Consider the following 25,040-nt stretch of genomic DNA (forward strand, 5'->3'; position numbering starts at 1 on the left):
AGGTGCACAATATCCCAGCATGCTCAGCTACATGTGCGTCAGCAGGTCAGGACACTGAGGAGAAGCTTGGGCTCTGACAGCTGAACAAAAGAAAGCTGAAGCACATTTCAGAGGTGCCTTCATACTTAGGCCACAGTTCATTTTGATGCACTTACAGTACATCCATCAAATGAACAAAACAGTGTTTTCCTGCCACGCGTAGACACAGCCAGGTAGGCGTTTCAAAGAAATGATGTCAATGCTAACTTGATTTCCTGTGCCTGGCACGGCCCTGCAGAGGATGTTGGAGGATGCCTATGATGCCAGGAGATTTGCTTGAGAGAAAAAAGATGTAGTGAATAAAATTAATCATGGAGTGCATTTGGAGATGGGCAAATGGAATTTAAAATGAGCACTGCTGTTTCATTACCTTGTAAAGCCTGTGGGATTGACAGACAACCAGGACGAATGCATCAACTACTGGAGTAAGAGGAGGAAAAAACCAAAGTAGAAAATGAATGGAAAGACATACCATGGCTAAACCAACCTGAGGAATGTCCTTTTGATTGCTGAAAATGCTGAGGTTGCTACAACTATTTGAATAAGCAAACAGATAACTGGTTCTTTCAGTTGCACATGTTGACTTTGAACCATCAAATAAATCTGTTTGTTTAGGGCAAATATCATTCACTGGAATTTTGTCTAGCTTTGAGATGATTGATTTTAGCAGCATTTCTATAAGGTTCCTAATTTTGATAGTAAACAATGAAGTATTTCTTTATTTTTAAATATTTATTCATTTTTGTGTCAATATTTTCTTATAATTCATATAAGTAGCTATAATCTTTGTGCATGCCCACACAAATATGTGTAGGTGTGCGAATGTGTATAAATGAACTTTCAGTGTTCTTTTCTCATAGCACAGTTTATTTGAAACAACAAATATATTTTGAGGAAAATGTAATTACACTCAGATTAGGTTTTGGATGCTCTCTTCATGTCTGTATGGGTTTTATCTGGTTAAAGCTTGGGAAAGATCACGATCAGGCTTAATACAGAAAATATTCACACATAATCCAGCCAGTGCTACCACAGTATAACTTTGCAATCGGTTTAGTAAATGTAAATCTCTAGGTGACAAGGTTAGCAATATGGCCAACTGAGACATACTGAATGAGCCAGTTCTGTTCTAATTCAATGACCATGAAGTATGTTGCTGTGCAGGCCCACCCCATGCTTTTCTCTTTCACTTCTGAGTTTTCAAGACAGTCACGATCCGAGAGTGGCTGCTTGACCTCAGGGTCTAGGCCAAAATATAGCTGAAACCAGGGTGAGTCTGCTGTTCTGTGTAATGCAGAGTGAAAACCCATGATCTTTAATGCTCAAAAAATGCTTTGGGTTTTGTCTGATGTAACCTTGTTGGATTTCTACGAAAAACTGAAAGTTGTTTATGATGAGCCAACTGAACAGATGCAATATTAAATTCTTGTTCTTTAGCTTCTGCTCAGAGCAGGGGAAATGAACTGAAGGGTAGACCAGGCCTCAGTCCTTCTTCACGGCTTGCTGGGCAGTCAGAATTATGAATTACAGTCCATAATCACCAGGGCTTTTGTGGATTTGCAGTTCAAGCTTAGGTTTGCAATGTTGCTGTATAGTGTCTTGATGTGTCCATAGGGAGACTGAATAGAGTATATAATTTATTAAAAGCTTATTTTCCTCTGTTGGTTTAAAGAATTGGGGTAAAGTATTTGTTTATATTTTGATCATTTAAGTTTTATTATTGTAAACTGAATATACACTAGTATATGGGTCTCTTTGAACTTTATGGTTGGTAATCTGTCCATGCATCCATCATCTAGCGGCGCCTAGAGCCATTCCCAGCTGACACTGGGCGAGAGTTTCTTCCAGGGTTGGTAATCTGTAGTCATGAGAAATCTTCTACTGCCATGGATCATATAGGCACATAAAATATATACAACGGAAATGAATAAATAAAACAATGTATTATTTTTGGGACTCAAGCATAATTTTAAAAGTCTCAAATATAAAACAGCAATAATATGACATGCAAAAATGACCTCTATATAAATACATGAAGTGGAACAAAACTCACTGTATCATTCCTGTTTCAATAGTTACTGCTTTTTGTGGTAATGTGACAAAACACATTACACACTGTAAGAAAAAATCTGCAGAACAAAACTATAAATTAAAACAGTAGGTACAATATGAGCCTGCTGAGGTGAACAGGGTGTTCTGCCAGCTCTTGTGCTTTAGGATCACTGGAACAACAGCAGGTACTGACATCATGTGAATCTCAACAATATGATGGTGTGGGCCATGTAATATTGCCTGTGGTATAGCAGTAACACATTTTCAGATATGAAATTTCAGCACAATGAAAACCAGAGACTGTTTTTTTATATTGACGTGCACTGAGATTTTTGATGGATATTTCACTGCATGTGCACAGTGTGTCTCAAGTGTGTTCATTTGGCCATGTCTGTTTTAGTAAGTGTTTTAATCTGGACATTAAATAATGAAGAAATTCTGACTGTTGTGACTGATGTGTCTTGGCTGTTAATTTAAATGCTGGCAGCACAGCTGACCAGAGGTCTCAGTAAACCTATGAGCTGTAAGAAGAGTGTTTACTTGTTTACTCTGCTTGCACTGGGACGTTAATACTCTTCATAAATTTCTCGGTTGTGAAAGTGTCTGGTGTACTTTTTGATTTAATATAAAAGGAAAGAAATGTTGCTGAAATGTCCTCTGGAGTGTACGTTGTATTTCTTGCCCTTAGTTGGCTTTGATGATGGTAATGATTTAAAGCCTTTTCCAACAGTTTTTCTACTTGACTTGCCAAGTTCTATTTGTATTGCTATCAACGTTCAAAGTAGCTAGTGCTCACTCTCTTGTCTTATTTATGAGTCTAGAGTTCATTTCTGAGCACAGTAAATTTTCAGTGAAGGTCCCTGCCATCAGTAGAAACTTCTAATCTAGTCTGCAAGGCTGTTATGTTTAGCTCAGCAATGAAACAATCCTTCCTTAATTGATATTATTTGACTGGCACATACCGCATTTCTCTAAATCGGATTGATAAATATTTATTATCTGTGTCTGTGTCTAACAAAGTTAATTGACTTTTTAGATATACTGTAGGCAGTTTAGACTCTAAGAGATGGTAGCTTTATGGAGATTTATGGGATTTAGACAGAGGAGCCTTTCTGTACATACTGTACACCAGCTAATGACACACAGGGATATACTAGTACATTCACATCAGGAAAGGAATAATAAGATGATGGGATTTCCTCACAGATCGATGTTTCCTATAGGCTGTAGTAAATTCATTTTCTATCATAGAGCCTAATAGAGAAGTGACTGTGTAGGTTTCAACAGAGGGTCACTGTTTCCTTAATAAACCGAGATTCACAGCCACTCCTTAACAAAACTATGTAATGGCCTCAGCTTACAAAAATACATATCAGTTTAACACCAGTGATGTCACTGAGCGCCATGGCAGGTAATCCACTTTGTGAAAAGCTCAAACTGGAGGACCTTCTTCTAGTGCGAGGAAGTATCAGTGCCATTTACCGTCCAGTTACAGACCTATTTCTAATCTCCCTTTTATTTTAAAAATACTTGAAAGAACAGTAGCAGCTTGAATTACAGCATATAAAGTTGATAAAATTTAGCCTCACAGACACCATTAATGTGATATAATTCAACAATATTATAATTCAGTAATATATTTTAAATGTGTCATTCTGCATAATGAATAACTTTGATTTACTTCAAGTATATTTTGATGTCAATACTTTTGTACCTCTATCCAGGCAAAAGTTTGAATGCAGGACTTTTTGTGTATTTCTATTTTTACTTAAGGACCTGAGTATTTGTTTCACTGCTAACAGAATTTATAGTAAATGTGTTGGTGCGAATGTACAAATACAAAGGAAACTGACTTTTTTTTCTTTTGAGGGTAAAACACATAACAAGCTAATACACCTGTGATAATAACACAGTTGGGTCTGGGTCAGAGGGAAATATTTTTTCTGCATTTGAAATATATTTTTCTTCATTTTATTTTGCTTACAGCTCTAGTTGGGCTAACATATAGATCTATTTGTCTAGTTTTCAAGTTTAAATCTAATATAGGCATGTGGTCATTTTATGGTACGGTGAAAAACTGTCATGAATACATAATAATAAAAAATACATAATGAAGTGTGAAGTACTGAATGGGCCTCCTGGGTAAAGGACCAGGGGTCTAAAAGGTCAGAGGTCCCCTCGGTCAGAGCCTCTCTTTGAAATTTCTTATTGGAAATTAAAAGAATTTAAATAAATAAATTAATAAATTAAAAGAAAACGTGTCAAAACAGAGCTGTGAAGCAGTAAATAGTAAATAATCTTCTGCTGCTAAACATTTAATTTTAATGTTGGCGACTTCAGCTGATCAGTTTCATTAAATCGAGTCTGAAGCATGAGGACAAAGTGCGCATGCGCGGGGGCTGTAAATAAGGAAGTTGATGTAGATTTTCCATTAGTGAAAACAATAATGTGACAGCGGAGGGAGCAGCAGGGCTGAAAAACGACATCTACCGTTTTAATCAAACCTCGGGGGAAGGTACGAGAGAGCAAATGTGTCTGTGTTAGTTTACGTTAGTTAGCTTTTACCTAGCGAAACTTCTAAGAAGCTAATGCTCCGGCTACTTATGTATAAATGTTTATCACAGACGGAGAAATGTTGGACTGAAGTTAAACTAAAAGTAAACTTTTACTTCCAGCCTTGAACCAGACGACGCTAAGAGTTGGTACAGCTGCTACAGGTTATAGAGAAAAGCAAATACATAGCACTGTTAATGCAAACACACTGAGCTAATACTTTATACATGTTATACAACCTGTAAACAGTGCATGAAGCCTGTGGTGTGGCCAGAAAACATGGCCATAATATAAAGTATATTAAAATAACATATAATACATGTTTATTTGCTATGAGATGCATGTACAAATGTAAATTGTTCATTTTTTTACAGTTGTTACAGACAGGTAAGTTATACTGCATAATCAAAGCAATACTATGGGAAATCCACAGGATTTTCTTCTTGAAGTAAATGCTGGAACTGCACAAAAACTATAACCTGGAGCTTTTCCTCATCAGAGCGGCTCGGTTGCAAGTTGATGTGACAGCTGCCAGTGAAATAACAGTGTTTCTGAAAACTCTTCCAGTCTCCCTTCAGGCTGAAGTAAAGGAGTTTTTATTCATTGATTTAGTGTCCCGTGGGGGACTCAGGTGCCGAGGTGCACAGAGCCAGAATGTCCCAACATAAACAACATGTTGGCCCTGAGGAAGTTCAAATCATATGTGTACTCGCACTTCTGTCAGTCCCTCTGGGGTAGATCATTGTTGTGGTATTTTTCCATTTGTGCATGCCATGAATTAGTGATAATCTCTGAAACTTTTGAGAAAATGTACTTTCTTTAGACTTACTACTTACTTACTATTAGTAGTAGTAGTAGTAGTAGTTAGAATTTCCCTCTGCACTTAATCCTGGTCAATTTGGCACCAGTGTCAGGCCAGGTTAATACTTTGATTGAGGACTGTTTTGGAGTACCAGGTGTTAATAAGAGTTCGGTGTCAGGTTAGCAACCTGTACCTGTAAAAATTCACCGCTGCAGGACGTCAGCGACAGGCCAGCTGATTTGAAAGACCTTTCTTGCATCATCATGGGGTCAGTGTTTCTGAGGTAGACAGAAAACTAGTGGACCCTGACACGGGACAAAAGCTGAAGAAAAGAAACAGTAGCCATCACAACTTAAAAGGCAAAGGCAAGGGCAAATTTATTTGTATAGCACCTTTCATACACTACGCAATTCAAAGTGCTTTACAAGGCATATAATTACATTAAAGCATTGAAAAGAGCATTTAAAAGTAAAGACATTTAACATAAAATAAATTTAAATCAAGTAAAGTAAATTAAAATAAAACATAAAAGCACATTAAGAAAACAACGATGAACAATTATTCGAAGGCAGCAGTAAACAACAGAGTTTTCAGTCCTGATTTGAATGAGCTGACAGTTTGAGCAGACCTCAGGTGTTCAGGAAGTTTGTTCCACAAGTGAGGAGCATAGTGACTGAATGCTGCTTCACTTTGTTTGGTTCTGGTTCTGGGAACACACAGTAGACCTGTCCCAGATGACCTGAGGGGTCTGGAAACCTCATAGGGAACCAATATATCTTTGATATATTTTGGTCCACAACCATTTAGTGCTTTATAAACTAGCAATAAGATTTTAAAATCTATCCTTTGACTAACGGGAAGCCAGTGTAGTGATCTAAGAACTGGTGTGATATGGGGAGTGTCAATTAATACTACAGTAAAGTTGAAGTGTTCATTTAATATGATTCTCTCCCCACTGTTTGTCCAAATGTTGGTAAAAATATATTGTAAGAATAAAATGCTTTATTCAGAATATGCTTTAGGCAGATTTTGTAGACATAGTAGGAAAAGAAAAGAATAATCAGTTCCCCAAACCACTCAGACAGTGTGCTGAAAACAACTCATTTTACTAATCAGTGCTTTAGATGGAAAGAGTCAGTGACCTCCTCTAGTTTCATCTGCAAAAATTGAATGTTGAATTGGATGTTGGATGAAATTGTCATTGTTTATGTGCACAAGCAGAAGTGACATAATGGAAATGAAAAAAACAGGACAAGCATTTTCTGGTCAATAGCTTCTCAGTCTGAGCTTTTTAACAAATATTTGCACAGGGCAGGGTTTTTTGACAATATATGTAGTGAGTTGATATTTAATGATGAGATATTTTGACTTGACAGTTGGTAGTTGTAACTTTAATCTTATTACTTAAAAAGAATATTTCTAGGTGTATTGGGCCATCTTTTTTAAGTCACTAAGTAAAGAGAAATGAGATTGGGCCAGTGAAGCTGCAGTATATTGGATGATTACCACGCTTCATCTTTATGTCCATCCAGCTCCTGAAAGATAATGAAGGCAGCTAGAAGCAACCTGTTGGGTGCTGGAATATCCAACAACAAAGTGAAGTATTCACGGCTGCCTGCAGATGACGATGGTTACATAGACTTACAGGTAAGAGATTTGGTAATTGATTTGAGATTTGGTAATTTTACAAACCTGGTATTGTCTTTGATGTTGTGTCATGCTGCTCTACATATTGCTTATAAATGTACTTTGTGTGTACAATTGTAGTGCCACACCTTCAATAAGCTTTGCTGTTTGCAGTTATCCACTACAATAATTCAGATAACTGACTGTTTTTTATTTTGTCTAACACCTGAATCCCTTGCAGTTCAAGAAAAGCCCACCAAAGGTCCCATACAAGGCGATTGCACTAGCGATATTCCTTTTTCTGATTGGCTCCTTACTGATAATCTTTGGGGCCCTTCTTTTGTCAGGAACCATAAAAGTTGAGGTGAGTTTGGTCAAGTCATATAATACAATTTGTTTACATAGAAAGCTACTGATTGTGTGTAAAATTTATATAGATGGGCTGTAGTTAAACCAGTCTCTGCTGCATGTAAATTTAAATGCAATGTCTTTTTTGTTGGAAAAAAGCTCATTGTTCGGCATATCACTTTCTCTTATAATACTAGGGTTCCTTAAAACTAAAGTTAATACATTTTCAAGCTTATTCCCAGACTGCAAATATCCAGAAAATCCATTTGTGATAAAAATGCTTCTATCTGAATTGTCTGCCTCATATCTGTTAATACTGTTGGAAAGATATATTTCTGTTTTGAGGGGCTCCTGTTGTAGTATATGTGAAACAAAGAAGCCTCTGGAGGATGTTTGATTAATGAAGTCTTCACCTCGTCGTAGGTGCATCTTAAGGGAATAAGGAATAGCTTAACATTTTGACATCACTCAATTTATTGAAAAGTGTTAGGTGAGTAGAATGATAGTTCTCTAATTTTTCCACCCTAAATATAAATTTACAAACAGCTGTTGGTTAGCTTAGCATAAATCTTCTTCTTCTTTTGGCTTATTCCCATTTGGGCTCGCCACAGTGGATCAATTGATCCACATTGTGTATTTGGCACAAGTTTTACAACTTTGCAAGTTGGTCTCCCATCCAAGTACTAACCAGGCACGGTCTCACTTAGCTTCCAAGAGCAGACGCTATTGGGCACTTGCACTCAATAATGATTAACTATTTATAAAGCTCCTTTGTAAAACAGTTTTGAAAGTGCTTTGCAGAGAGTAAGTTTCAACCACAGTGGATTTGAGTAACATCTTAATAAAAATAGAAAATATTTTGTGCTCTTAAAAGGGGTCCTTGAGGTAACATGTAGATTTAAATTGTAATAGGTCCAAGCATCATTCCCTGAGGAACACCACACAGCAGTTTTGAAATGAAGGACCTGTACTCACTACACCCAGCAAAAAAGAGCCTCGTCTCTGAGGTGCTTAAAGAAAAAGGCTGGAAACACAGGGAAATGTTTAGACTGGTTGTATCTAAAAGTTACAAAGTCTTGACTACAAGCCTGTTTAATGCTCAATATGTTATAGTTATTTGTTTAAATCATTAGTGAACTGCAATGTAAAATGAAAAATTGTGCTTTAAATAGCATTAAAAGTTCTAAACACATATCGTTACTGTACATGTAGACAGGCTAATCTCCTCCCCTTTCAGCCTTTGGGTTAAGTTAAATTAAACAGCAGATAGCAGTAACCTCATATTCAGCAATTTTACAAAATAGACCTGAAATTACTATCAATCTTTTCATCTAACTCCGAGTGGAAACAAATAAGCATTGTTTATCACAATTTTGAACGGTTCCTTTACATTAGGTTGCAGTGTAAACTGTAAAAATGCCTGGCACTACACTGCTTTAATGTGCATGATGATTGTGTTGAAATTGTTTTAACTTTTAACAATATAGCTAAAGATGATGATAAAGGTTTCCATTTCTCTATTATACTGACTACCAGTTCTGATTCAGGACTTGAGTTTCAGCACTGAAACTTTGATAGATATAAACATATTTATGAAACAGTATATAAAACTGTTTTATTTCAGCACTAAATGATCAAATGTTAAATGTCTAAACTTATGCCAACATTTAATAGTCTAAATTGACAAATGTCAATAAAAGATGGAAAAGAGATTTGACCATACATCTGTTGCCAACTTTTATGACTTGGCACTTTTTTATACTCTGTACTACAAAAACATTCAGTCTCTACCAAAAAAGTAGTGTGGTTTAAGGCCCAACCCTATTTTGGACACACATTTATATATAAAATTGCAACTTAGGCAGTAATTTGACAATGTTGCAGTTAATCTCGTCTTTAAATAGCGTAATTGAACGGTTATATTGATGTGCCAGTTTTCTGCTACACCCTTTCTTCTCCTAGCCCATAATGGTTTGTGTGTGTGTGAATATAACTAATGATTTTGATATGTTATACATTGGAGTGCCAATTTTGGTGAACCCCTACTGGGGCTTCAGCTTCCGAAATTCATGACTCCATGTGGGACATAACACATCCTGCACATATTATATTTGTAATTATAAGTAGGAGGTTAATGTGAATGTTGTTTCCAGTCTGTAGATTGTGTTTGCAGAAAATTTGATGTGACATGAAGGCAGCATCAGAATATTTGAGCCATCCACTTGCCAATTAGCCCACGCAAGTTAAAATAGCATGTCTAATACTGCAAATTACACAAGGGCTAAGCGATGGATATTGCAGGACTCTGTTGCAAGAAATCGTGGGTGTTTTGGGACAAAAGAATACGGTTCAATTACTTTTTTTGTTTTAGTCAGAGAGTGTGCATGTGTGCCTATGTTTATTGGACAGCAGTATTTCTGGTGAGCAAAAGTCAAGGTGTTGAGTGAACATTGTCAAAGAAAATTGCAGGGGCAAATAAAAGGCAAATGAAGGTAAATAAAGCTCATTTTGAAGCGATTTAACCCTTTTATTCAGGTAATAAACAGTCATATTTTAATTGGAAAAAACAAGGGCCAACTGCTAAAATTACACAATGTGGTTGAGTTCATTCTTCATTTTTGACCTTGGAAGAAAAATATTTTTGTTCTCAAAAATTGTTCATACACAATCCACTTAGGAGCTTTTATCAGAGCTTTCCTCTGCACTGGCTAATGGACTTTGCTCAATTCTCATGAAGATGGATCAGTTGTCATCATGTGACCAGTTGTCAAGCTACATAACACATTTTTCATTTTTTGTATGTTTTTTGTAAATTCCTTTTATTTTGTACTTGAATTGATTCTGATTTCCTGTGTTTGTCAATAGAACATGTACATGACACAGACAGTAATAAAGTTTTAAAACCTGAATAAGATGATTATGTACTCAATGGCTGCTGTATCTTTCAAAAATAACAGTGAAAGGGCTCCATTAACTCAGTACACAAGACTGCCATCTGGTGGTGCAATTAAACATCACTTCAGTGTGTCTCCTAGTGGTTAGCTACCCAGGACATGGAATGAAAAATAATATACATGAAACTAGATCTCAGACAGATGAAGTCATCTTATGTGTGTGACTCTTACACACCCTGTTCATTCAGAGGAGGTTTATATTGTGCAGGCAGGCCGTGTGGAAATTAATATGTCTAAGTCTACTGAATACTTTAAGGACTCTGTGGTCCAGTATCTCAATACCACATACAGTATTCCTGTTAATAATGTTTGCTTGCACATGGTGAAAGGTCAGAGCAGTGAGTAGCTGGTGGATCTTGTGATTCCTCAAAAGGCTCTGACCTATAAATCCATTTTCTGTTCTTGGTTTTCAGCATCCAGACCGCACCATTCCTGTCATCATCATAGGGCTGCTTGTTTTCCTTCCTGGATTTTACCATTTGAGAATTGCTTATTACGCCGCCAAAGGTTACCGGGGTTACTCCTACGACGACATCCCAGATTTTGGTGACTAAGCTAAATGGCAGCAGATGAGTAGAGGAGAATTCCTCCTTTTGCCACACTGTGTATCCTGAGACTGCTGCCTGCTGCTTACTTTTTTTTACTTTGAGTTTCTGAATGTATGTAGCAGTAAAAGGCACGACTTTATCACTGTTTTTCTACGGGGATGTGTGTTTATCCACAGGTTTCAATGCACAGGACATTAACCATTTAACTGAGTTTTATAACAGTGTCTTGTTTATCTGTTCTCTATTATCTCCACCCCCCCACCCACTGAAAAAGCTTGACCTTAGAGCCTTTATGCATTTTTCTTTATTGACAAATGAGCACAGCACAGCAACATGTTGCTGCCATGCAGTACTCACCACTCATTCAAAACATGATAACAAAGACAAGTGGTGAAACACATGCCTTCAAACTGACTACTGCTAGAAAGTTTAGCCTTATGTGTATTGTACAGTTGCACAGCAGTTTTATTGTGTATCTTATATAAATATCTATATGAGGTTATATAATGTAATGAGACCCTCTGGAAGCTGCATTTCTCCTGAGAGATTATATTTGCATTAATATCCACAGAATGATTACAAGTAGAGTGTGTACTTTTGAATGAATGTATTGTATTCAGTATGAGGTGTTTCTATTTCTGCATATTCATTTGATTATGAATATCATAAGAAACATGTATATGTAGCTACATGGCCTGGCTTGATTAAAAAAGATGAAATAAAACTAGAAAACTTCTGTTTCATGGATGAACTTAATTCACATTAGGCACAATAAAAGACGATATATAACTTCTGGTAATATTTCAGGAATAGATAAATTAATAATTTGAAAATTATTTGTTTGTATAAAGTCACACAAACATTTTTTTTTCATTACCATACCATATAACTATGCTGTTGTTCTCACGCATGCCAAAACATGCCACGTCTTGTGTGTTTATTTCGACTTACGTTTAAGTGTAACTTTTTTTCCAGGTTGTGCCAACAACATAAAGTAAAGGACACCCTCTTGTGGTTACCACTAAAGCTGGATGCCATCAGAGATTAATGGCTAAAAAAAAAAAAAAGAAAAGAAAAATCGCCTTTTTATCCTCTGCCTGCACAAACACTTTTATTAAATCTGCATTGGCTCAAACATGAAAGGGCTTAAAGGGCTGTGGTTGGTAACTTCAGTTCAGTTTGATGTGGTCTGAGTGTTTTGAACCTAACAGGGTAACAGCAGCAGCCAGTGGAGGCTGCAGTGGGAGGGGACGGGGGGGAGGGAGAGGGCTGAGCCCAGAGAGGGAGCAGCACAGTGCGTCGACGCTTCCCTGTGACCTGTGCGTAAACCAAACACCTGTTGCCGGAGGGGTTTGAGAAGAAAACGCTCATGTTTCTGGTAGTTTGCAGCACCACAAATCAGCAAGGCCCTCTTTCAGTGTGTTTCCAGTGACCTGCTCTCCACATGCAGCAAACTGAGGCACAAGTTGACAAACCAAAACAACATGCGAAGGATGTGTTTTTAGAAGGAAATCCACCGGCGGCCATCAGTAACCGTGTTACAGGTAGGAGAAGAAAAAAAATAACAGCAGTTAATGATTCTGAAAGTGTTTCTGACTTCCAGCAGCTTTGAGAAGGATGAGAAATTAATGCTCTGAGCTCATACCGGGGGAGTGCGAAATTTCCTCTCAATCCTCAGAACTGTGTCATGCATTTAAAACCTCGGCCATGGAGTTTCTATTGAGTCTTTCCATTATGATGTGAAATGTGAAACTGACAGAAAGTTTGTGGAGCTTGAGCTCAAGAGCAGTCACTTCTCACGCACTAAGTCCAAACCTCCAGACACCATTTAGTTCTGTGCTTCTCATTTATACGACGCATGTATATTGTTTCCCTCCCTCTGGCGTGCTTTGTTTTAATTAGGCTGTAGTGATGAGCCACAAGGCTGTTGACAAATGATGAAGTTATCTGAAGCTCCTAACATGGTGTGTTTTGAACACTGGAAGCTCTTATTTTCATCATAAAAGTGCTGCAGTTGAATGTACCTGTCAGTATTTCCTGCTCTGGGAGAAATGGACTCTGAGCTGATACCATCTTTTATTGCTTATCCAACTCAATACATTTAGCAAGGAGATTTTCGGCTGTTTGTTTAATGGCTACACAAAGCCTATAACTTTCCCTCACACCGGTGCAATAACGATGGATAATGTGAAATCTTTCTTGTGCTGATGACTTTGTATCGACCTTTCTATTGTGCCATTATTTCCCAGATTATGGGGAGGGATATTCTCCTAAACTTCACCCTGACAGCGTTCATGTGATGAGTGTGAATTGTATTCGTGGTTTGGATCAATCTGTCTAGTTGCCATCTGTTTCCTATCACTTAATATTTTCCTTTTGGTTTTTGTGTACAATTCTGTAAAGGCCCAGGACTAATCTGACATCACCTCCACTACACTTCCAGCCAACAGTTTGGACACACTTTAATTTGTGTCAATAGGAAAATGTCTCTAAACTTTTGACTGATAGTGTGTACACGGATGCAGTAAACACTTCAAGCAGATGTAAATTACTGCTCGTGGATCTTTTGAAAAGCCTGTTGTAGTTTGTGAAAACAGATTCATGTTGACATACTGCATTGAATCTCCACTCAGCAATAATGTTACACTGACAAAAATTAAAGGAGGCATAATGATGACTGTGATGAATTATCCATGCTCAGAAAGCTGCAGCGCAATAAAAACTGACACTAATGTAAAACAAACTGGTGTTGTCTTTTAAAGGCCCTGCAAACTTGGCTTCAAAGTTTTTTTTTTTTTTTTTCTTTTTTAAGGTGGGGACTCAATCAGTTAAACAAGATTGTAGGTTTTGGTGATTAAGTGTTTAACACTCACTAGCTGATTAATTGAGTTGCCATGTTTTAATATGTAATGATTGATGCACAGAAGTAAATGACATCCCCTTTTATCAACACGGCCCCTCCCACTACAAACAACCAGAAAGAGCACAGGAGGAAAGGCAGAATCAGAAATTCCTTGTGTGAAGCAAAACTGACTTTGAGTTCATGGTCTCATGAGAACAAGTTGATGGACAAGCTGGGTTTGCAGAGCCTTTAAAGTAAAACCATTTCTGCCATTTACGTAAGACTGCTTTTTCATTTAACTTTTAAATGCCTAACAATGGCATGTCTACCTTCCTGATATTGAGTTACAGCTTCTCTGGCACAGTGGAGATTGCTACCAGCCTTGGAAACAAGATTTGATTCTCAAAATTTGACTTACAAACCAACATTATTTGGACTTTTGAGTTGGAATGACTTGAGATAGTCCTAAGCTCAAACATTAAAAAGTGTATTATGAAAACTCTTGACACCAGCTTTGAATCAATTTGATCAATCACGTTGCACAAGGTGCAGAGAAAGCTGCATCAGGCTGTGCAGGACAGCACATTGACAGGATATCTCCCCTTATCATATTCAGACATCATTTATTTATAATCTGTTTATATATATATTTATATAATATATATATATATATATATATATACACACATTACACACATTTAAAAAAACTGAAGGGGCTTTAAAGTTGAGCTCAGAAAAAGATGTTGACTTGAAAAATAAAGTTTAGGACCTTGACTTGGGTATTAATACTATGACAGGTATTTGTGTGTGTGACTTACAAAACAATCACATTGTCTTAATGTTGTGTTTTTTTTTTTGTGACAGGTATATTTCATAGATGAAATCAACAAAATGATTGTGCTTTTATCTGGATATGCCTGTCTGCTCTCAGATTCATAGAAACGATATCCAACGTTTGTACTCTGGGCATAAAGATACACGCACATTAGAAACCTTTTTATTTTTCCTTTTTTCTCTCCACTTTTCAATCTGTCCTATTTTCTCTTAAGTGCACATCAAACTGAGCCATGAAGAGGTTTCTATTGTGATGGAAAGCTTGTGGTAGAATTTGAAAATTGACTTTTCTAAGCCATGTGCAAGCCATGAGAGAAAAAAAATGTACACTTACTGAGGCCAGACAAAATAATGTTAGCACCTCGTGGGGAAGAACTTAAGCTCTGAAGTAACTAAACACAATGACAATTACTGCTGAAAACGTGGGCGAGAACAGGTTGAATGTCAATGGGCACGATTTTTCTGCTTTGTGAGGCGTATGGCGATCAGCACTCTGATGTGAGATTTCAAAGCATGTCATCTGACAAAGCTCCAAAGACCTGGTGTAAAAAGAAAAATACTATTGAAAATTGTTTTTAGTACTAGAACATTGTTTTAGTTCTAGTACTAAAAGTTCTAGTTCTAGTTTTAGTTCTTGTTTTAGTTTAGTTTAGTTCATTGTTTTAGTAGAAGAACAATCTGAAAGATGTGAATGAAAGTGATGGGTAAAGAGCAGTAGCCTTCAGCTACTTTTGAGTTGGAAACAACACTACTGTGTTGATGTTAGTTTTATTTAAATATCGGTTGGTCTATTCATCTTTCCCCTTTTTTTTTGGCTTTCTCAGTAGGCTGAGAAAGCTGTGGGCTTTTGAGAAATAGAAACTATTGAATGGCTTTTTGCACAGATATCCATGTTCTCCATAAGCTGAATTGTAATAACATTGGTGATCACCTGACTTGTCATGTGATATATGTAGTGCTGTCATGAGTTCACAAAACTCATGACATTCCCATCAGTCTCAGATGCAGTTTGTGTTTAGTGCTAACAATGACATGCTGACGTTAAACTAATATATTGAAAGTGGTAAACAATTAGACCTGATCATCGTGAGCTGTGAGCGTGTGAACATCCTGATGTTTGCATTTATTGACTTATTATTTTCTGTCAGGAAGTGAATGTTTTCAATTGGGTCTTTGGAGAAGTGTTTGCCAATAGGGTGTTGTTAGTTAAAGAATTAAGAATGTAGTCTGCCCTGTTTAAGTCACTGCTCAATGAGGATTTGACTTTCACTCTGGTCCGAGGTTCATTTTCGAGTTTATCTTGTTACAGGTACAAACAGCTCTGAAACAGTCAGTGACCAGAGATCCTGTGTTTTGCGTTTTTGCGGTACCTGCAGCTTTCTAAATCAGTACCTGGAAGATTATGATGGAGCCGTTTTGATCATAGACACAAAAACATGGACCATGGTCAATCTCGTGGGAAATGGAATTTGATCAGAAAACAAATGTGTAGGAGCCCCTTATCTTTTGGTTTGAAGCGTGGTGTGGTAAGGGGAGGCTGAGCTGCAGATAAATCTGTTGCTATGTCTCGGCCATGATGAATCAGCTGGTCCTCATTTCTCTCCTTCGGTAGATTAAAACGGCAACAACATAGAATTTCAACAACATGCCTGTCACTGACATTTCTATTTCTGTCAACTGAAAAATCTGTCTGACAGGGTTCTTTCTTTTGTGAGCTAGTGGCTCATTTATTATAGCTTTAAACATTTTCCAGAGTGCTGTCACTGTGCTTATGTTTATGCATGTCCGTGTGTCAGAGGAAGGAGGAATACGTTGGAGGGAAATGTCTAGAGACCTTCTGTGTTACCATGGCTGAGCGTTTCACCTGTGCAGGCCGCTTTGTTTGGCAATTCTCACTTTTTAGTTCAGATTTAATGACAGAAAATGCCCTGCAGCTTAACAAGGTTTTGTTTTTTTTGCCTCTCATCTTTCTCCTTGCTGTGTTTACCACATTTTCCCAGCTGCCTTTCTCTCCACACACCTTTTCTTTTTTATGCCCACTGTCATTCTGTGTTATTGCCTTAGTATTTCGCCAGACACACAAATGTAAACAGTCCTTTTATTAATCTGTAGCTGTCTGTGTCTAGGAACCAAATGCAGAGCAGAAGTATTTGGTTCTTTCTTTCATTAGTGACATAATCAATGTTGTTACAGGGTGTTCAGTCTTCATCATCTCCATTCTTATTAGTTAACAAGAAGCAGCCAGTGAAGAACAAGGAGAAAATCCTGAGCATCTGTTCATTATGTGCTAAACAGGGAAGAGTCACCGCCGCTCAGTCATGGCAATAGGAAGTCCTAAGTGTGTGTGTGTGTGTGAGAGAGAGTGTGAGTGTGAGCTGTTCTTTCATCCTCACCCACTGTGTGAAGATGAGAAGTGACAGAATTATGATGTTGAAGTTTTACCTTGGTTGCTCTGCTTCATCAAAACACTTGATGCCTAATTCAAATGTAATGAGTTCAGGATAAACTCTCTGTTGTGCTGCTTTGCATAAAGCCACTCGGCTGAAGGGCAGGGGAAAGAAGAGTGTTGTTGTTCCAACAGAGTGTAATCGCCAGACAAGCAGCAGATTGAGGTTTCCTTTTGACTTTCTTTGATTTTGTGGAAAATCTGTGTATGCTGTGCTGTTTGCTGAAGCATGGGAGAGTGTTGGAACAAGCAGAGCAGCTGTTGACAGCCTGTGTAATTGTTTTCCACCGGTTCAGACTTTGCCCTGGCCATGAAATGACAAAGCCTATAAAAGCCTTACGGTTGGGGAGAGCAGATACACTGTATGTCCTGTGTTGCTTCTCGGACAAGGGTGTGTTCACTGCTCAGGGCATGTAGAGATATCTGAAGATGACAAGGCCGTCATTTGTCTGACCATCACAATCTGAAGTTAAGCTTATAATTTAGAATATCTCTTAAGATCTTTACTCAGAACCTCACCCTAGGTATACAGACAATAAGAACAAGAAACTCCATGAAAGAGTGATCTCAAAATGCAGATTTATTATAGCATGTACATGGAACAGAGAGCAAGTTTCCCTTTGTTTTCCTTTGTATGTATGTAGACATGTTTTCTACCAAAAGTAGCCTCAGCTCTTTACATGGGTGTTTTGAGTAGTATTTCACTTGAGATTAATCAGGTGTTATTTTAGATGTGGGCTAAAGTGAGAACGGCTAAACTGGTAGAGCTGGTTTCAGCCCGTATACTCTGGTATTTAACCTTAAACAGAGGTACCTGTGTTCTGTGTGGTACAATATCAAATGTGTAAAAGAAGAGTAGACCTTGTATTAGCATGAGTGATTTTTACTGATTTAGAGGGCCATGTCATACACTAGCTAACCATACAAGGTGAGTGACAGTATAAATGATAGATGCCTTTTTATTTTCTTTTAGTGGTTTACACTTTTTATAAAAAGGCAGCATTGATGACTAAATCAGTTGCTGTATCTTGACATTAAACTGCGCTCCTTGGTGCTTTGCTGTAGTCTAGGCTCCCATCAGCGCAGCTTATCTCTGTCCTTGAGTGCAGAGTCTGCTGGCTGCTCCAGCCAAATGTCTTCATTGATGTGCTCTAAATAAACCACTTAGATGTCACTCCACACGTGACTCAGAAGATTTATGTGACATTTATGACATTTACTTTCAGAAAAGGATATGGGGGCAGGGAGTTTTCTGGCAGCAGAGGCGGCTCTGCCCATTTGTGTAATGATATGGGATGAATTCCAGTTATTGGAAAGCTGTATAAAATCTGAACACTCCTCTCCCCCTTGTTTGTAAAATTATGACAGAAGCAGCAGCCCTGCTATAGCCCTTTTACTTTGGAAATCTGTCACAGATGGCTGTCTTCTTGTATGCAGCCAGGGAAGTAATGTGATTGTGACAATTGTGTCTCTCTTGCCAACAGACTGAACATGCTGCAGGTTGTATGAGTGACAGATATGGGGTCAACAAGATCGTATTTGCAGACTTTCACTGTTGTGGCAGCTTTTTGCCTATTTTGTAAGTATCTCCATCCTTTTATTAGAAAAGTATTTTACATCCTAATCACTTATGATACATGCACACACCTTTGTCCATATTAATCCTTCCATTTAGTGAAATAATGAAAATAATCCTTCATTTCATTTCTGATTAACAGTGACGGTTGAAGATGTGAGGTCGGAGGTGCGAGGGAAGGTTGGGGGCGTTGTGGAGTTGGAGTGTACCTTTCCTCCATCAGACCCAGCTGCTGTGTCTGCTTCATCCCAGCATGTGGTAGAATGGGTTAGACAGGGGCTTGACATCCCTGTTTTGATTAAATTTGGATCCTATGCACCTCGTGTCCATCCACAATATGACGGTGAGCATCATCACAATATGTAATCCTACTGAAAAATTGTAATGATACATGTGTCCCATCTGTTCACTGTGATTGCTATAATTCTCTGCCACTTTCTGATGCAACACACTGTGGTAGTGCTCTACATGTAGGGTATAATCCTGCTTATTTTTCACTTTTGTATTAATATATAATTTGTATTTATATAGCATGATGATAATAAGCTATTACTGCGTGTAGCGCCGCTACATGGTTGAAATTCATGGCTTTAAAGACCAATTATCATAACAGAAATTAGTCATTTTTAGGCCCAGGTTGAAAATGATTCGAATCCCAATGGGTATGGCGTGCTTCAGTCCCAGTAGCTTCCACTGAAGAACTGTAATACATGTCTGGGTCTCAGAGTATGTTCAACGCCACACCTTGACGGCCATTCAAGCCAGGCTTGGTAGGAGCTACTTTTTTTAAGAGAGTGAAACTCTCACATTGCATCATCATCCATTGTGCACTTTCTGCCCACAGCTCTGAGGACAAAGAGAGTCTGTTGGGGGAAAAAAGATCCTCAATGGACCAAGAATACCTCTGTGTAGCTTCTGTTATCCTTTAAAGTCACAAACAATGGGTCTAATGTGAACAAAAAGAGAGCATGTCTGGGTGGCTCACATCTGCCTTTTGCCCGAGTTGTTTTCTCTTCTGTAGAGCTGCCTGGAGAGAAATTCAACCTGCCGACCTTTCAAAGGGCTGTTTGAATTTCTGCAGAAGCACCATGCAAGGTTTTTACTAAAGTGCCGTTTTAAAAAGAAACTGTTCAAGCATGCATGATAATAAATTCTTACTGTGTAACATTCAGAGGGAAGCAGACAACTAACTAGCATTGTTTAGTTTATGTTGTCATTTTTCTGCACCGTGAACACTGGTAGATAGTAGATATCAGCATCAGTAACACGGCATTTCATAAATGCCACTAAATCAATTAAGGGATTAACCTCCTAAACCATTCTTACACACTGTTGCATCAGCCTTTACAAATCCAAGCTGTGCAGCTAAACATTGTTCAAACCTGCCACTGGTTTAAAATTCAAGTGGAGGTCTCAGAGTTTTCAAAGATACAAAATATGACAGGCTGAATTTTAAGGAAATGTGTGTAAAATGTTGAGCAATACATCTTGAATATTTTTCATTTGATGGAGCTTGAACAATTTCAACAACTTTAAAACTATTTAAGGGATTAACCCATGTGTCGATCAGCAGAGACTTAACCAGTAACACCTTTAGTACATTCAGTGAATAATCATTTTAGGTAATGTATGAAATGTCTAGATGTGTAGCCTCTTAAATGTGAATATTGGGAACATGTTTCAGTAACATATTATAAACTGAACCAATTAAAGCATTTTTATACTGGCAGTTTAAAAAATGATTCATCTTTATCCCAGCAGTATGTAGAACTGTAGGACTCTCAGTACTTTCAACCCTTACATCAATAGAAATGTGTAACATCACTGTCAGTATGCTAGACTCTTGTCTTTTGAACTGTCTGGTCATTTTCAAAATAATCTTTATTTTAAAAGTATCCTAATCCTACTAGAATGTGTGGCAGTGTATATGATTAAAACCTTAAAAATCTGGTGTCTCCAGGTCAGTGGGTATAGAAGGGTTAATAAAATAGCCATTTAGCTGCTCTGGAGGTTCTCATCATTTCACAGGTATTTCTCATTCATATTGGCTCAAGAAGTGAGCGTTTAATTTCATGATTCACTTTTGGAAACTGCAGAGGACATAGATGTAAATCATGATTTGTAAAACATAAGGCATGTGCTATAATTTTCATGCAAAGACCAAACCCAAAAATGTGTTAGTCCACTCCGACTGATCGTGGTGCTCAGCCCAAAAATAGTTTGTTTAATTTCCTGAAGCATCTGGACACTGTAGTGTTTAGCAAATGTTTCTCAAATAGGAGTTATTGTTGGGGACTTCTGTATTTTCAGATGTGAATTAATGCTTCAGTGACTACGTCTGACAGCAGGACAATGTACAGTATGTGGGAGTGACTCAAAATGAAGCACAATTCCCATGTTAGGGCCATGTCACCCAGTGGAACCGTGTGGTTTATGAGGTTTTAATAGGTTTTGGACAACAATGGAGCTCTGTTGGTCAACATCAAGAGACACTACCAGCTGGTAGTCAGCTAGTTCGTAATATCAATTAACTGGGGGTTTAGGATTTGAGGACAATAAGGTGAATCTAGAACATTGCCAGCATTATCAATTCTGTCACAATATTAGTCCAGTCTAAATAAATGTGATTCATGGATGTGCTGGCATTAAGTAAAGAGCAGTAATCAGTACATTTAGGCGTGTGTTTGTCAAAAGTTCAGAACCTGCTTTCAGCTGAGCTGAGGCCTTTCTCATTTGAGTTGCATGCCACTCCCTCACCCAATGCCGAGCAAGAAATACGATACAGACATTTACATAGCAATAAAGTCAGGGTGAACCTTGGCTGATGAATTATCTTAAGTGGGAGCTGGGCAGACATTAATTCCAGCCCGGGCTCATAAAAGACAGTAGCCTTTTGACGCTGACTGTGAAGATGATCCTTCAGCGTACACTGATGTCACACCTCATTACGCTGGATGTTAGTTTCATAGAAGCAGGGCAATATACTGGTAGTAAAAACCCTAAAATTTGCCTACCCTTTGGACCATGAATTACACTTTTTGCACACTTCACTTGACCATAAAGCATCCTGCCCAGAAAGCACCTTCTGTAAAAGGACAGGTACACTACTCATATGCCTCTCCGGTGACAAACAGAAAGCTGCTGTTCTTTTGATACAAAGGGCTGTAAAAAGATGCTTTGTCCATTCTGATGCTGAGCTCAGGCTTTCTCACACACACTGGCCGGTATTGGACTAACAGGTGCCGCTTTAGAGATGGAAAGACTGGTGTGGGTTTCACCTCCCCAGGCTGTGAATGTTCTCAGGTGTCGCAACAGTTTGGGCTTCAGGATGCAGAGTCCAACTGTTGTTTACCTGTGCTGATTCTTATGGAAGGTACCCAAGCATGTACACAATGATTGACTCTACAGAGGCTCAATTTGTTCCACTACTCCCTCGTAGCCGCCTCTAAATGGATAAAATTGAACTATTGTGATCGCAGGCCATGTCCTCCATCTCCAGACTCTGTGTTTGACATGAATGTTTGCATTAGGACTACTCCTGCTCGTTTCAGCACTGAGTAAACTTCCACATCCGATAGCAACAGATGTCTCAATTCAAATTTCAAACGATGACACAGTAGAGCTTAATAGAGCAACAGGCAGGAAGGAGTGTGAAACCTTATCTACCTCTCTCTAACAGAAACTTGACTGCCTCTGTGCAGCTTGCCAAAAGCTGACGACATCTCTTGGTGGCTGTGGGCTGGCTGCCCATGAATAGCACATTCTAAGGGACGTAAATGTCTGTGTCGTGCGAAGTGGTATTGAATTTAAATAATTTTTCATACAGAATCCTGTCAAACAAAACAAATCACTTGCCTGATCATTCCCCCAAAGACTATCTTTAAAAACGTCATTGGCAAAATGTTAGATATCCATTTTGGAAGAAAGAAAATCAATATCTCCAGTGCATCCTTCACTCAGAATGAAACTGAGGAAAGAAAACCACTCTGTGTGGCCTTTAATGTGTTCATGAGCTTTATGACTGACCTCAAAAATGTAATTATTCCATTAGAATAGTTGATGATTAAAGATCATAATTCTCAGTGTTTTACATAACATGAATGATAAAACACCAAAATATGGGGATACAATCAACAAAACAGCAGCAGCAAAGCAGTGATAACATTTAAAACATCTTTAGAGAGTATAAAGCATCAGGTCTTGCTGAAATTAATAAAATGCCAGTTCAAAATGAGATTTAAGAAGTGTTTTTACAGAGATGGGATGTTGCACACTATCTTTCTTCTAAAAGCTACTTGATCCACCTGAAAATACTTCAAATAAAAGTCTTTAATCAGAAGTGCATTTTAGTGAAGATTTTCGCATTTCTCCTTTTAAAGAAAAAAAAAAAACAGGTAAATGAGCATCAGATTTAATAACATATTCTGCTCTAAAACCAGCATGGTCTGCATACATTTCATTTCTGAAAGAACAGTTTCATCTGTTAAGAGCTGTATTTCATCACAGCGCTGAAAGGTTTTGTGTTTCTGTCACCTGAGAATGTATTGAGGGCCGAAGCCTTTGAGGCGGGTGGATTGGGGGGGGGGTTCTGCTGGAAACTGTTTGGCTAATAAATACATTGGATTGTGTGTGTGCTCGCGCAATAATAAGCTGATCGAAGGTACTGTGTAGCTTGGACCAATCAAAAGGCTGCTCTTTGGTTGATTTAATGGAGTCATTGAAGGGAGTGTGAGCGTGATGGTCCCTGTTGCAACGCTCATATTTTGTTACTTTTCTAATCTACTAAATAATTTTAGGATTTTTTTTAAGCAGGGGTGTTCCTATCAGCACATTCATAAACAAGCTCTGTGAGATTTATTTAGGTATTTTTGGATCTTGACTTTTTACTGCATAGTCAAAAGTTTCTTTTCTGGAAATAAGGGGGGATAGTACACAAAGTACAGTATGTACTGTACTTACAGTATGTAAGTGTTAGGCAAAACAAAAACAGTACAGACATTGTTTAAAAATAAATATCATGGTAGATGAAATTAGATAACAGCATCAAAGTTACTGTACTAATTAGTGGTACAGTCACCAGAACTGCAGCATTACCTGCAATGTTGGTTATTTATGGCCCTCTCGGCTGTCGCTAATGGGTCATATCCCTTCGCTGCAGAAGAGAAATTAATCTGCGCCCACCTGGTGTGGGCCCCCTCGCCCGAACTGAGTGTCTCAATCACATTCGCAACTCTTACATTTGCAACAGTTTGGACGAGCTCTTCTCTAAGAACCCAACTGGCCATTTCTTTAGCTGGCTGGAGGGACCAGTATGGCCCACAGCCCAGAGGATGATAGCCAGAAATGCTCCATGCTACACTAGGCCTGGCAACCCAGGAGAAAAAAAACAGAAAAAATCACAACAGACCACCTGACCTGAAGCGAACTGAGCGCCAGGTGGAATGCACAAGCACTGGCATAGTAAAGAACTGAGCCCATTGTGTGTTCCACATAAAATGCCAGGGCCTGCATTGTAAAAGTGGTGCACATTGCAGGAAAGTGCAATGACATTGTGTCCCACGGTGGCCCTTGCACAGGAGACTGGCGTCTTCATCTGAGCCTGGTGGCTCAGGTATGGAGCAGATTCGGACAAGCTTTGGGGGATCTCTTCGCAGCTCGCAACACTGGACAGTGCACTCGCTGGTTTTCTCTGCAGGCGAGGGACAATCCACGTTTGCCCATTGGCCGTGGTTTCAGTGCCTTCTCTATGCATTCTCTCCTGTCTCCCTGATCCCTCTGCTGCTGGTTCGGGTTCAGGAGGAGGCTCTGAAAGTGATTATGATAGGGCTGGTGCATCATAGTTTCTGCTGCTGCAGCATATGCTTCTCTGTGGAACTTCACATGAGGGGAGGATGCTCTCTTGTAATGGGGGGAGTGATCCTCAGCCCACCGGGGTTAGGGCAGCTCCTGTGGGTCTGGTCGGTTTGAGGGAACCGCGTCTTATGCAGCAAAATGGGCCATTTTTCAGGCGAAGAGGCTTGGGTGATAGTGTGCTTGAGGTCTGCTGCCAGCTCAGAGAAGGGAGCAAGCCAGGACGGCGATGTGGTTCACTGCAGTGGCAGTCTGGAAGGCACATTGGTGGGACCTATCAGCTAGCTAAAGTGTCTTTAGGAGCAGGAGGGCTGGTGCTCTGCCCTGCACATAGAACACACTTTGCCCCAGACAGCTATGCTGGGCTCTGTTCCACTGGTGGGAAAACCTCCCACTCACACTGCCAGGTTGGCCACCTGAGTGATTGGAGAGAAGGTTGACACTGGTGCCTTAAGTTTAGTGGGTTCCAATGCCACCCCAGTGAGATATGCGGTGATGGTGGGCAATCGGAGCCAGACTGGTACACAACGTGATGCCTGCAGCCAAACTGGGCATCCTGCGGTCACTGGG

At 38.8% G+C, this 25,040-nt stretch overlaps 2 protein-coding genes across 2 annotated transcripts in view; both read left to right on the forward strand.

The window, feature by feature from the left end:
* Positions 1 to 4,481: 4,481 nt before the first annotated feature.
* LOC113124130 (transmembrane protein 230-like) lies at positions 4,482 to 11,649 on the forward strand. The gene is made up of 4 exons (XM_026296586.1): positions 4,482 to 4,606; positions 6,979 to 7,093; positions 7,314 to 7,436; positions 10,788 to 11,649. The coding sequence occupies exons 2-4, from the start codon at positions 6,992 to 6,994 to the stop codon at positions 10,926 to 10,928; spliced, it is 366 nt and encodes a 121-aa protein (XP_026152371.1). The 5' UTR covers positions 4,482 to 4,606; positions 6,979 to 6,991; the 3' UTR covers positions 10,929 to 11,649.
* A 732-nt stretch (positions 11,650 to 12,381) lies between these two features.
* LOC113124610 (protein turtle homolog A-like) overlaps positions 12,382 to 25,040 on the forward strand; it is a 39,505-nt gene continuing 26,846 nt past the window's right edge. The window contains exons 1-3 of the mRNA XM_026297630.1: positions 12,382 to 12,466; positions 18,529 to 18,623; positions 18,763 to 18,963. Coding sequence (XP_026153415.1) covers positions 18,563 to 18,623; positions 18,763 to 18,963 — 262 coding nt within the window. The 5' untranslated portion in view covers positions 12,382 to 12,466; positions 18,529 to 18,562. The remainder of the gene's footprint in view (positions 12,467 to 18,528; positions 18,624 to 18,762; positions 18,964 to 25,040) is intronic.

The sequence above is a fragment of the Mastacembelus armatus genome, chromosome 12 (genome assembly GCF_900324485.2).
Source record: "Mastacembelus armatus chromosome 12, fMasArm1.2, whole genome shotgun sequence".
NCBI classification, from domain to species: Eukaryota; Metazoa; Chordata; class Actinopteri; order Synbranchiformes; family Mastacembelidae; genus Mastacembelus; species Mastacembelus armatus.

What these genes read in the sequence shown, in the direction of transcription:
- LOC113124130 (XM_026296586.1), top strand. Translation starts at nt 6,992, where the DNA reads ATGAAGGCAGCTAGAAGCAACCTGTTGGGTGCTGGAATATCCAACAAC. An exon ending in ATGGTTACATAGACTTACAG is followed by an intron (nt 7,094 to 7,313) that starts GTAAGAGATTTG and finishes AATCCCTTGCAG; the next exon opens with TTCAAGAAAAGCCCACCAAA. An exon ending in CAGGAACCATAAAAGTTGAG is followed by an intron (nt 7,437 to 10,787) that starts GTGAGTTTGGTC and finishes CTTGGTTTTCAG; the next exon opens with CATCCAGACCGCACCATTCC.